At 48.4% G+C, this 12055-nt stretch overlaps 1 protein-coding gene and 1 long non-coding RNA gene across 4 annotated transcripts in view; one reads left to right on the plus strand and one right to left on the minus strand.

Moving 5' to 3' along the window:
- Nucleotides 1-2288, minus strand: part of LOC121038432 (uncharacterized) — a 35691-nt gene extending 33403 nt beyond the window's left edge. The window contains exon 1 of the long non-coding RNA XR_005794344.1: nt 2167-2288. This is a non-coding gene — a long non-coding RNA (uncharacterized LOC121038432). The remainder of the gene's footprint in view (nt 1-2166) is intronic.
- Nucleotides 2289-2719: 431 nt separating this feature from the next.
- LOC121039048 (glycosylation-dependent cell adhesion molecule 1-like) lies at nt 2720-8182 on the plus strand. 3 transcript variants are annotated; one of them, XR_005794596.1, is made up of 4 exons: nt 2720-3629; nt 5609-5762; nt 6683-6964; nt 7475-7694. XR_005794596.1 is itself a non-coding variant. In XM_040489051.1 (4 exons), the coding sequence occupies exons 2-4, from the start codon at nt 6934-6936 to the stop codon at nt 8068-8070; spliced, it is 387 nt and encodes a 128-aa protein (XP_040344985.1). In that variant the 5' UTR covers nt 2720-3344; nt 6683-6933; the 3' UTR covers nt 8071-8182. The 3 variants fall into 3 exon arrangements, 2 of the variants coding, with proteins under 2 accessions (XP_040344985.1, XP_040344987.1); XM_040489051.1 differs by lacking the exon at nt 5609-5762 and adding an exon at nt 7940-8182 and having other exon boundaries at nt 2720-3344; nt 7475-7699; XM_040489053.1 differs by lacking the exon at nt 2720-3629 and adding an exon at nt 7940-8182 and having other exon boundaries at nt 5392-5762; nt 7475-7699.
- The last annotated feature ends 3873 nt before the right edge of the window (nt 8183-12055 follow it).

Below are 12055 nucleotides of genomic sequence, written 5' to 3' on the forward strand. Positions count from 1 at the left end.
GCATTCTACGCGTAATCTTGGATTGGGTCCTTTTGTCATAAAGGACATTATCGAGACAACTGGCCACATTTAAATGGGGCCTGTGAATTAGATGGTAATAAGGCGTCAATGGCGTATCGGATATTATGTGTGTAGTTTGAGAGGTGGTTGGTAGGGCTTTCAGAGGAGAGGGGAAAAGCATGCCCAGGGCCCCAGGGGTGGCTGAGTGGGTGCTCAGGAGGCATCCTAGTAAACTGCAGCTTTCAGGGTAGCCTCTCCATCAGCTCTCGCAGACCCCCAGTGCAGCACGCCAGGCCTTCTAGGGGGCACAGAGCAGCCAGTGCACGTGGGCGACATTCTCAAGGCCCCATCTCCAAGATGGAGAGTGTTTTCCACAGACTGCCCAGGCAGAGTCAAGTTTGGCCCAGACCTTCCGGCAGAGAAACTGGGTATGGCTGGAGTGAACTTGCAAGCAATGGACCCTGAAGAAGGGAACAACGGACTCCGGAAGAGCTGCTGGAGCCCGACTGAGAAGCAAGACAGAAGCTGCTCTCCCTCCCTGGATGCTCCAGAGTCCCCTGGAAGTGGGATCTTTCTGCACTTAACTGTTGACTCCCTCCTGAGCCCTTTCCTGTTTCACCTCCCTCTGGCTCTGTTACCCTCTGAGCAACCCTGTCAATGGCCTTATTTTCCTCCCTGTTCTAGTAACAGACCCCCACTGCTCCCCGGGGATGAGAGGCAGTCTGGGAAGTGATTTGAGGCAGAAACATTGATTTCCCAGGGTAGTCAATGGGTCTGAAAGAAACAGCACAGAATATGTAAAATGGATCCCCCCTGGAAAAGCAAGGGTTTATGGTTGCCGCACTGTGGAGTCAACACTCGCGATGCTTCGTGGGGGCGGTGAGCCATGGTGAGAAGAGCATGGAAATCAGAGCCAAACAGATCTGGATTCAAATCCCAGTCATGTCAGGTGACATCTATATCCCCTTGCTAAATTTACTTCACCTTTCTGAGCCTCAGTTTTCCAATCTGCCATCAATACCACCCTATGGATCAGTGTGAGAATTAAAATCATCGTGCGTCTGGCTCCAGATCAGACTCTCACAGAATGTTAGTCTCCTCCTCCTTCTCTCCAACCTCCAACATTCCAGCCAGCAGCCACCATAGTAATCTCTCTCTCTCTCTCTCTCTCTCTGTCTCACACACACACATTCAAAACAATAGACTTTCTGCCTCCCAAAATCCTTACCAGAAAAAAAGAGTTTGAGCTTTTGTTTAAAAGCCACCCTATTGCTGAAGGGAGTGTATTCCTCAACACCCTTGCATTAGAATTTCTCTGGACACTGGTTTTATTTATTTTTAAAAAAAATTTTTTCAAATGTTTATTTAAAAAAAAATTTTTTTTTGATGTTTATTTTCGAGAGAGACAAAGACAGAATGCGAGTGGGTTGGGGCAGAGAGAGGGAGGCACAGAATCTGAAGCAGGCTGCAGGCTCCCAGCTGTCAGCACAGAGCCTGACATGGGGCTCAAACTCATGTGCTGTGAAATCATGACCTGAGCCAAAGTCGGGACTCTCAACCGACTGAACCACCCAGGTGCCCCCATCAAATGTTTATTTATTTTTGAGAGAAAGAAAGAGAGAGCACGTGCATACGAGCGGGGGAGGGGCAGAGAGAGAGAGGGAGACCAAGGATCTGAAGCAGGATCTGCGCTGACAGCAGAGAGCCCGACGCTGGGCTCGAACTCACAGAATTGTGAGATCATGACCTGAGCCGAAGTCGGACGCTTAACCGGCTGAACCATCCAGGAGGCCCTGGACACTGGTTTCAAAATGCAAATTCCCGCACTACATCCCAGACCTGCTAAATGGAGAGGAAGGGAGCGGGTGAGTTTTCCTGCTCTCTGTCTCACATTCAAAATTCACTGAGAGGGATCTCATTGACCTGGGTTGGAACCATCCAGTGTGGAGGGTCAGAAATGGACACGTCTTGGGGTACCTCCGGGGGCTCTGTGCTGACAGCTCAGAGCCTGGAGCCTGCTTTGGATTCTGTGTCTCCCCCTCTGCCCCTCCCCTGCTTGCTCTCTCTCTCTCACTCTCTCTCTCTCCCTCAAAAATAAATAAATCATTAAACATTTTTTAACAAAATTAATTTAATGTTAAAAAAAGAAATGGACAGATCTCTTACCCAGGCCTCCTCAGAAGCCACTGGTCCTCCTTCTGCCCAGCCGGTTGGTGACTACCTCTAGATAAGACCCTGACTTCCTCACCAAACAGGAGTGGCCAGAGTAACAGGATCATCTGACCAAAGTCTGGAACCTGTGTGCAGAGAACCATTGTGACCTCTTTTCTCAGAACGAAGCTACACGCACGGCACACAGTCAGCATTCCCATCCATCTTTGCCCTGCCCCAGAATCCTTAACTGAGAGCAGGAGGAGGCTGGGCTCTTGGAGGGACAGATGGTCAAGGCTGGAGGCTGGTGGGGAGCCCTGGGGTAGGATCGCCATGTTTACCAAATAAAATATAGAACACCCAGTTAAGTAAGCAAAGTTTTACTATAAGTATGTGCCATGCAACATTTTTTAGGCTAGAACAAGCATTCCCTGCTTATCTGAAAATCATACGTAGCTGCATGGCTTGCATTTTATCTGGCAATCCCACCTGGGAGAGCAGGGACCAGGTCTGTTTTGCTCAGCGTTGAACCTCCAGTGCCCATTTCATGTCTGGCATATGGCAGACGCTCAATATATTCTTTTGAAATACTTAATTGTTGAAAAAGGCCTCTCAGAGGTCCCTCTCTCCCCGCTAAAAGGAAACATATCCCCCAGGGGCCAGCTTTGAACTCGCAAATTGACTCATTCAAATCATTAGACTAGAGCGCTTAGCTAGTGTTAAGATCTGTGCTAACCAAATTGGAACACAGAGATAAATAAACTGTGGCTCTTGTCCTCAAAATGGCAATTAACCAGCAGGAGCAATAGATCTGAACTGAGAATTACGAGAGAATATGATAGATGCTAGACAGTAAAACCAGAAGGTCAGGGCCAGGTGATTTTGCTCACCATTTTATCTCCAAGCACCTACAACCTGGCAGGCACTCAGTAAATAGTGGCGGAGTGGAAACGTGAAAAGACGGAGACAGGAACAGTGCATCGCAGGGTGGCAGAGGGGAGGTGACTAACTGAGGGAGGCGCGATGGTGAGAAGACTGGGGTCACTCCAGGGAGGGAATGACACCTGGTGTGGATTGTGCTGTCGGAACACAGCAGACAGATGGAAAGGAAAGAGCATTTCTGAGGGAGGAACAGCATGAACACATACAACATTTTATCGAGCAGGAAGTAGCACCTGGGGGCCAGTGATGAGGTCAGAAACGTGGAAAGCCCTGATCACATGGTCAAGGAGACTGGGCTTTATCTTAGGGGTAATGGATGGTCCTTAAAGACTTTTGAGTAGAGCCTTAGCCTGCACATCAGGCATTAGCATTAGCATGGAGGGTGGACAGCAGTGGAGACAGACTGGAGGCCGGAAGCCAGTGAGAAACCACTGAAATAGCCTAGTCTGCAAACGATGGAGGCCTAAACTTGTGGATTATTGGGGGTATTGGAAAATAAGCCTGCAGGAAGGAAACCGTACCCTTAAGGACTCGCTGTGAATGCCTCCATCTGTCCCCACCCCGTTCCTACGTGCCCCAGACGATGGGAGGGGAGGCTGCCGCAGAAAGGGGCAATTGTGGAGGAAGGGCAGATGGGAGGCAGCCCAAGACAAACTTCCTTCACTTCGAAGACTTGCCCAAGGAGACAGGAGGGCTAGAGGGATTGGAGGCTGACCCTCAGCCCCCAGGCTCTTCCCTCCCGCTGCTGCCAGGGGGGATGCGGGGGCGGGGGTGGGGGGATGCGGGGGCGGGGGTGGGGGGGTGGGGGGGGAAGAAGGCTTCACCTCTCACCTTGGCCCACAGAGTCCACAGTTCTCTTGGGGCCTGCAGGTGGGACCTTACCCTCAGGGCGTAAGCCACGCCCCCAGCAAGCCACGCCCCCTGCTGAAGACCCGAGGTGCAGTGTCAGGGTACAGCCGACCCCCTTCCTGGAGATGATCCCAAAACATGTCCCAGAGAGATTATCAAAAATTCCAACCTAGTAATTACCCAAAGAATACAAAAATACCAATTCAATGGGATACATGCACCCCGATGTTTATAGCAGCATTATCTACAATAACCAAATTGTGGAATATATATATGTGTATATATATATATATATATATATACACATATATATAATATATATGTGTGTATATATAATATAAATGTGTTTTTTATATATTATATATTATATAATATAAATATAAATATATAATATAAATGTGTATATATATACATATATATATAATACACACACAATGGAATATTACTCCATGAAAAAATAAAATCTTGTCATTTGCAACAACATGGATGGGGCGAGAGTATTAGGCTGAGCAAAATAAGTCAGAGAAAGACAAATACCATATAATTTCACTCATATGTGGAATTTAAGAAAGAAAACAAGCAGGCAAAGGGGGGGGAAAGAGAGGTGGGGGAGAGGCCAACCAAGAAACAAACTCTTAACAATAGAGAACAAACAAACTGATGGTTACCAGAGGTGTGGGGGGGGGGGGGATGAGTGAAATAGGTGATGGGGATTAAGGAGGGCACTTGTGATGAGCACAGGATGACGTACGGAAGTGTTGACTCACTACACTGTACACCTGAAACTAATATGACGTTGTCCGTTAACTAACCGGAACTTAAATAAAAACTTTTCAAAAATTCCAACCTGAGGGAGGCACAGAAGATCAATGAGTTCAGCCCTAGGCCCAGAGCCAGGCCCAAGTCCTGGGTGCGTCCCCCACCACCTCTCATGTGGCTCTTTGGGCATCTCACCCACCTCTGGAGCCACCAGACCTTACCTGTAGCAGGCACAGAGTTTGGAGTTAGACTCACATGGGTTCAAATCCACCCAGATGTGTGACCTCACCTTTGTGAATATCGCTTTTCCTGCTTGATGAGTAACACATACCTCACAACCATGATGAATTAAGTAAAATATCCCATATGAACAAACTCTGCACAGTACCTGGCATGTAATCAGAATTCCTATAACGGCCGCGCTCCTTCATTCCTGAACTGACAGAGTTTTATCTGCAGCCTACCTGCCTTTATTCATTCACCCTCCTAATATATTCTGGGTGCCTACTATGTACCAGCTCCTTCTAGGTTCTGGGAAAACAGTGGCAAGCAAAACATAGTTCCACCACCCATCACGGAAGTTCTGTCCTCCTGGGGCACAGAGATATTAACTGATCACACAAATAAAAATAAAATTACACCAATAATGAGTACCATGAAGGAGAGAAACTCACACCCACTTAGTTATTCCAAGGACTTCCGGAGGTGGAGCCTGGGGCTGACACACCTTTGGCATGGCCCACGCCAGGGAAATGCTGGGGGCCTTACTTTCCTGTTAACTGGTTTCCCAGAAGCTCCATTTCCCAACAACAAATGTATTCAGAAAAGGGAACTTGGAAGGGGAAACCTGGAATGCCCTCAGATCCAATCCGGAACCAGGTTCCCCAGAGCCCTTTCCCACCCCAAGATAAATAAAGCCTAAAGCCTCTGCCGGACTACTGCCTCTGCAACACTCAACAGACTCCCCAGGGAAGACGGATCTGGCTACAGGTTCACCATGAGATTCTTTACCATCCTGCTGCTGGCCACCTGAGCCTCCACATCTCTCGCCATCCTTAATGGTGAGTCTGGCTTCTGCTACACTCCTCTTTGTTCCCCAGAGGTCACTGAGCTGTCCCCTGGAGAGTCGTCAGCAGTAGGAAGACCCCTCCTTAATCTTTGTAATGCACCGTGTGGAGAACGCATAACCAAAAGTGCACACCCGGGATGGCTGAGGTGTGGAGGCAGGGGACTAGGACTCACGATACCAGGAATCCTGCACCCTAGAAATCCTGGCGCTGGGGCCAGAGGAGCCAACTGAACCCAAATCAAGGTGGACTATGGGTTAACAGAGATTCAGATAAGATTCCAGCCTCTGAGGGTGCTGGACACACCAAAGCCACTGACCTCCTCTGGGCCCCCCTGCCTCCCTCTGTAACAATGAGGGCAAGACATATACACACATTCATTTAACGACTATTTATTGAGCACCTACTCTGTGCCAGACACACAGCTCTAGGCACTTGAGATACACTAACAAAACACAGAGACCTCAGTCATCATTGAGATGTCATTCTAGGAGAAAGAAACAGATAATTGGCATATTACACAAATTATATAAGTGTGTTAGAAGTGCTAAGACAGGGGTGCCTGGGTGGCTCAGTCGGTTGGACGTCCGACTTCGGCTCAGGTCATGATCTCACAGTTGGTGAGTTCGAGGCCCGCGTCGGGCTCTGTGCTGACAGCTCAGAGCCTGGAGCCCGCTTCAGATTCTGTGTCTCCCCCTCTCTCTGCCCCTCCCCTGCTCATGCTCAGTTTCTCTCTATCTCTCAATAATGAATAAACATTTAAAAATTAAAAAAAAAAAAAAAACAAAAAGAAGTGCTAAGACAGAGAACAGGATAAGGAAGGTGGGAATGCTGGGTGGGGAGTGGCTACATACAAGCATCTCACATGCCAAATGTCTTAAGACCTCCGGAAACTCTAACCCCTTATTTTTCAGAGCCAGAAGATGAGATCCACTTGCAGGCTCAACCCATAAATGCCCATAAGTCTCATGTTGGCATCCTTTAGAGGGAGTTGGTGGTAGTGAAAGATGGTCCAGTAAATGATGAATTCTCCACCTGAGGAAGAAATGGAGCAGAGACCATCCCTCCTGGCGCTGGACCTTAATCCTTCCTGCTGCACTAATTGGCCAAGATCTGGGGACCGGGAACAATTTGAACAGCACTTCATGCTGGGTAGTCATTGAAGATGACTATATCTCATACCCAAATGCTAGCAGGTAGGGAGTTTCAGCTCACCCTGAGGGGAGGATGCTGGAGGGGCTCCTCGGTCCCAGGCTCCTCCACGGCCTCAAAGTCATGAATATCGCAGGACCCTGCTTTGTAGATTATCCATGAACACAATTCAGTCTCAGGCTAGCTTCCCCCAATTTATCGGAGAAGGAAGACTCAAGCAATACCCAGAACTCAGAAAAAAAGAGCCAGTATTTATTGAGCCCCTCCTATGCACCAGACAATGGATCGGGTGTTTGCATAGTTAATCTCTTTTCATCGGGAAGGTGAATGTGCTAGAATGGAATCCCTATTCAACGGCATTCAAAATCAGGGGTGTGCCCTTAGGTGCTCATAAATTTGGATGCAGGCATTGGATCTCAATTCTGGTCTACACTGACTGAGCAATGGCTCAACCCTGACACTCTCTGCATGTTAAGGGATATGGCAGAGAGCTGGCTGGCTGTTGCTTACCATGAGCTCTTTCTCTGCCCCTCATTCCATCTCCTTGGTCCCAGCTGCTCAGCTGATATGTGAAAAGGACCATGTCTCCATTGAAAACCTTTCTGAGGAATCTCTCATCTCCAGAGAAGAGCTGGTTTTTGAAGAGGATGACATGACCAAATCTACCAGGAGACCAAAACGTCAAAGGCCCGAGCTGCTTCACCCCATCCCCCAGGAGGAGAGTATCAGAAATGCTGCCTCTCAGTCAGAAGAGACTACAGAACTCACTCCCAGGGCTGGTAGGAGCCAGGGCCAAGGGGAAGAAGCCGGGAGGGAGGCATTAAACAGAAAAACGCGGTGGCGGGACACTACCTTGGGGGAGAAAGTTGGGGGTGGAAAGAGAAAGGAAGCTGAAGGGGAACAAGAATTAAAGGTAAATGAGATTTGGAGGATCCGCTGATTGTGCCAGCACTGAGGAGTGTGGGGGAGGCGTGAGGGGACTAACCTTACTTTGCCATTTCTCTTCCAACGTTCCCCTGCAACCACCTCAGAGGGAAAACTGGCCAAGCTCGGCCATAAAATCGGGAAGAATCTGGACAAAACTGTAAAAGAAACCATGAGCTACCTGAAAAACCTACTCCCTCATGCCTATGAAGTCATAAGGCCCTAATGATAATAAGGCCCAGTCCCGGCCAAAGCTGGTGTCTACGGCACCCAAACCCTCCTTGCCCCGACCACCATCTCTCAGCTCCCCACGTCCCTTATTAAAGCGCTGCATCCCAGTCTGGCGCTGTGGTGGCTTTGTCGGGCCAGGAGGGAAGGCGGAGGCCCCCACTCCGCTAGGATTCTTCCTGAGTTACCCCATCGCTCTAATTTTAAACCTCTCCTCCTCAGCTTACAACCTGTTCAAGTCTCCACGTCCCAAAATATCCTCTGTGAGGTCTTGACTCCCCTCAAGCTGCCCCTCCTCTTCATCCACACTGCCTCCCTGCTCCCTCACCCCCTGCACCCCTCACCCCCTGCAATCTGCATTTTCACACCCTCCAGCAACTGCTCCCCCCAACATCACTGACAGCAACAAGCCCGGTGGCTATTTCTGGTCCCTACTCCTCTCTTCATGGTCTCTGCAGAACTGGACACGATTACCCCTTCTAGAAAGTTTCCCCGCACTGACCTCCCAATGTGCTGCACTCTACTGGTTCTCCAAGCCCCCCATTTCCTTCCTGGCACATTTTCTGACCATGCACTCTATGCTCCCAGGGTCCCATCCTGTGCCCTCTCATCTTCTCTCCACCTTCCTTCCTCTACATCCCCATTTGCCAAGACTTCAGCTTCTCCTCAGGGTGGATGGGGTCTACCCATTTACCCACCACCACACATCCACCCAGTGTCTACTATATGTCACACTCATCTACCTAATATGTGCCAAATTACCCTACCCCCCCCCCCACACACACACACACACAACCCTGGGCAGTTTTCACTATAAAGGCATATGGGACCAAATGGGGAAAGAAGAGACTGGGAAAATCAAAATCTCTCTCGGTCTTACAAACGGAAGGAAGATTGCCCATTCGAAGGGAGATAGGATGGCAGGAAAGAAACTATGAGATAATAGAAAATATATGTATTGGTCTCTGTTCCCCCATACCTGGCACAAAGCTTCAAAATCCTTGTAATTTCCTAAGTGATAAGCACATTAGAATCATCCCTGTTCTAGTATCTGGACTTTGACGCATCCCAGCGATGGGGATCCTAAGACTCTTGTAAGTTCCTAAGTGATAAGAGTGACAGGAGCATCTTTTGTTCTAATGAGGTGACTCCGGTGCGCTCTTGGAGGCTCCTGGGTGGAGGCTGGCAGCCAGAAGGACCAAGCCATCATTAGAAGCTTGGAACTTTCAGCCCCACCCCTACTTCACTGGAGAGGGGAGAGGGGCTGGAAACAGAGTCAATGATTGATCATGCCCCATGTGATAAAGTCCCCATAAAATCCCACTACAGTGAGGTTCTAAGAGCATCCAGGTTGGTGAACACATCCACACACCAGGAGGGTGACATCACCCAGTTCCACTGGGATAGAAACACCTGCCCTCAGGACCCTCCCGGACCTTGCCCTGGGTATTTCGTTGTCTGCCTGTTCAACTGTATCCTCTATCATATCTTTTAATAAACTGATAAACTGGTAAACAAAGCATTTCTCTGAGTTTTGTGACCCGCTGTAGCAAGTTAATTGAACTCAAGGGAAGGGTCATGGGAAGCTCTGATTTATATGATTTATAGCCGATCAGTCAGAAGAACAGGTGACAACCTAGACTTGCAATTGGCATCTGAAGGAGGACAGTCTTGTGGGACTGAGCCCTTTCCCTGTGGGAGCTGACGCAACCTCCAGGTACTGTCAGAGCTGAGTTGGATTGTAGGACACCCAGTTGACCAGAGTTGCTTGATGGGAGAAAACTCACACGCACTGGGAACCAGAAGTGTCGGAAGTGAAGTGTTCTGTGTGTGAATAAGGAAAGACAGATGGATGACTGAGTTTTTCCAACGCAGGAGCCACCTCTGATGTCTATTATCCTACCCCCAGGACATAAAAAAAAAAAAAATGCACTTGGAAGATCAACAGGGTGATCCACCCACAGCAACGCAGGCCAGGTACTGCCCTGGCCCAGAAAAAACTGGAAGTGTGTTCACAGCTGGGGGCAGATAAAATAATCTCCATCCTTCCTTCCTTCGCTTTTTCCTGGTACAGAAAGTTTCCACCTGCCCACTGCCCTTAGTTACCCACCCTCCCCTCCAATACAAAGACATACTCACAACTCCACCAAAAACATCACGCAACCTAGATGGAAAGTTCTATTATGGGTCTTTCTCATAAATTCTTGCCAGGCATAAATTCTTGAGATGAGGCATAAATTCTTGCCAAAATGACAGAGGAAGGTGGTGAGAGATTCTGGAGTTTAGGAAAGAATTGGAGGGGAAGTTCCTTGAGAAGATTAGGTTAGGAAAATTGAAGTGTCTTGGAGATTAAAAGCCCCAGACTCATTGTTCTGACCCTCCAGTTGAGACCAATAAAATGACATGAGGGTCATTACATAATGGTGAAATAAAAAAATGACATGAGGGTCATTACATAATGGTGAAAGCATCCAGCTTCCTAGCAGCTGGACAGATGTTTTATAAACCCAAAATTCAGGGCTCTTGGTTAAAACTGGATAGGAGACCCCAGGCCAAAGGAGCCTTCGGCTTTGACCCCATCTCCCCATTCCCACCCCACCCTACCCCACCTCACCCCCGATTCACAGACTAAATGAGAGATAGGGCAGGATGAGCTACTCTGGGGTTCTCACCCATAGGATCATCTACTTTTCCCCCAAAGGAGAGTAAGCAACACACGGGAAAACAGGCTGGGAAGTATTCCCTCCAACCTGCTCCTCTTGTGGGGAGGGTGCTTCTAAGAGGGAACACCCTCAACATGGAGTAACCTTCTCTTCTCTCCACCCTTTTGGCTTAACAGGTGGACCTAGGATCTGCAACCAATCACAGGTATGGCTGGAAAGACAGGAAGGGAAGGGGAGGGGGGAGGAGAAGACAAGCCATGCATCAGAGCAGTCTCCCACATCACAGATATTTGGCCATTCCTGACCTACAAAGTGGCCATATCAGGGGCACCTGGGTGGCTCATTTGGTTAATGATTCAGTGGATCACACGGTTCGTGGGTTCGAGCCCCGTGTCGGGCTCTGTGCTGACAGTTCAGAGCCTGGAGCCTGCTTCAGACAGCTCAGAGCCTGGATTCTGTGTCTTGCTCTCTCTCTGCCTCTCCCCCACTCACGCTCTGTCTACCCTTTCTCTCAAAAATAAATAAACATTAAAAAATTTAAAAACAAAACAAAACAAAACAAAACACCAAAGTGGCCATATCATATGGCCCACTGATTTCTGTAGCCCCTGCTATGTGAAAGAAGGAAATAAGAAATAGATTTCCAAACAGGAAATGGGGAAATAAGTTTCTGAGTGCTTTACATATATTTGCTCACTTAATACTTGCAAACAAACAAACAAAAAATGACGTAACAAGTTCTCATCACTATTCTTTGTATATCCTCCTGGAATCATTGGGGTGGCCAATTAACTACTGCCCCCCAAGTCCTCTCGATTGGGTCCAGAGGGGACCAAAATTAACTCCAAGACAACAGCATCCAGGTTGGTGAACACATCCACACACCAGGAGGGTGACATCACCCAGTTCCACTGGGATAGAAACACCTGCCCTCAGGACCCTCCTGGACCTTGCCCTGGGTATTTCGTTGTCTGCCTGTTCAACTGTATCCTCTATCATATCTTTTAATAAACTGATAAACTGGTAAACAGTTTCTAGCAACCAAGAAGTACTCTAAATTTGAACCTAACCCCCCCCCTCCTAATTTCAAAAGTAACACAAAACAAAATCTCAGTATACTTTTCTTTTACATTAGAATGCAAGAAAATGAAACATCCAAAATTCTTCCCTTTACCATGTCCTGTTCTGCTCGTTCTTACCCAGGAGGCATCACTCCGAAGGAACCTAGCTTCGTCCATTTGCCTGGACATCCCCAGTCCTCAAGAATATCCGTTGGTCACAAGGTCAGTTCTCCATTTCCCCCACGCGGCTGCCAGGGCT

The sequence above is a fragment of the Herpailurus yagouaroundi genome, unplaced genomic scaffold (assembly GCF_014898765.1).
Source record: "Herpailurus yagouaroundi ecotype Mexico unplaced genomic scaffold, PumYag 166, whole genome shotgun sequence".
Taxonomy (NCBI): domain Eukaryota; kingdom Metazoa; phylum Chordata; class Mammalia; order Carnivora; family Felidae; genus Herpailurus; species Herpailurus yagouaroundi.

Excerpts from the sequence above, each read along its gene's own strand:
- LOC121039048 (XM_040489051.1), top strand. The coding sequence starts at position 6,934 with ATGACTATATCTCATACCCAAATGCTAGCAG. Across the intron at positions 6,965-7,474 it reads TCATACCCAAATGCTAGCAG|CTGCTCAGCTGATATGTGAA; the intron begins GTAGGGAGTTTC and ends CCTTGGTCCCAG. Across the intron at positions 7,700-7,939 it reads AGAACTCACTCCCAGGGCTG|CAACCACCTCAGAGGGAAAA; the intron begins GTAGGAGCCAGG and ends AACGTTCCCCTG.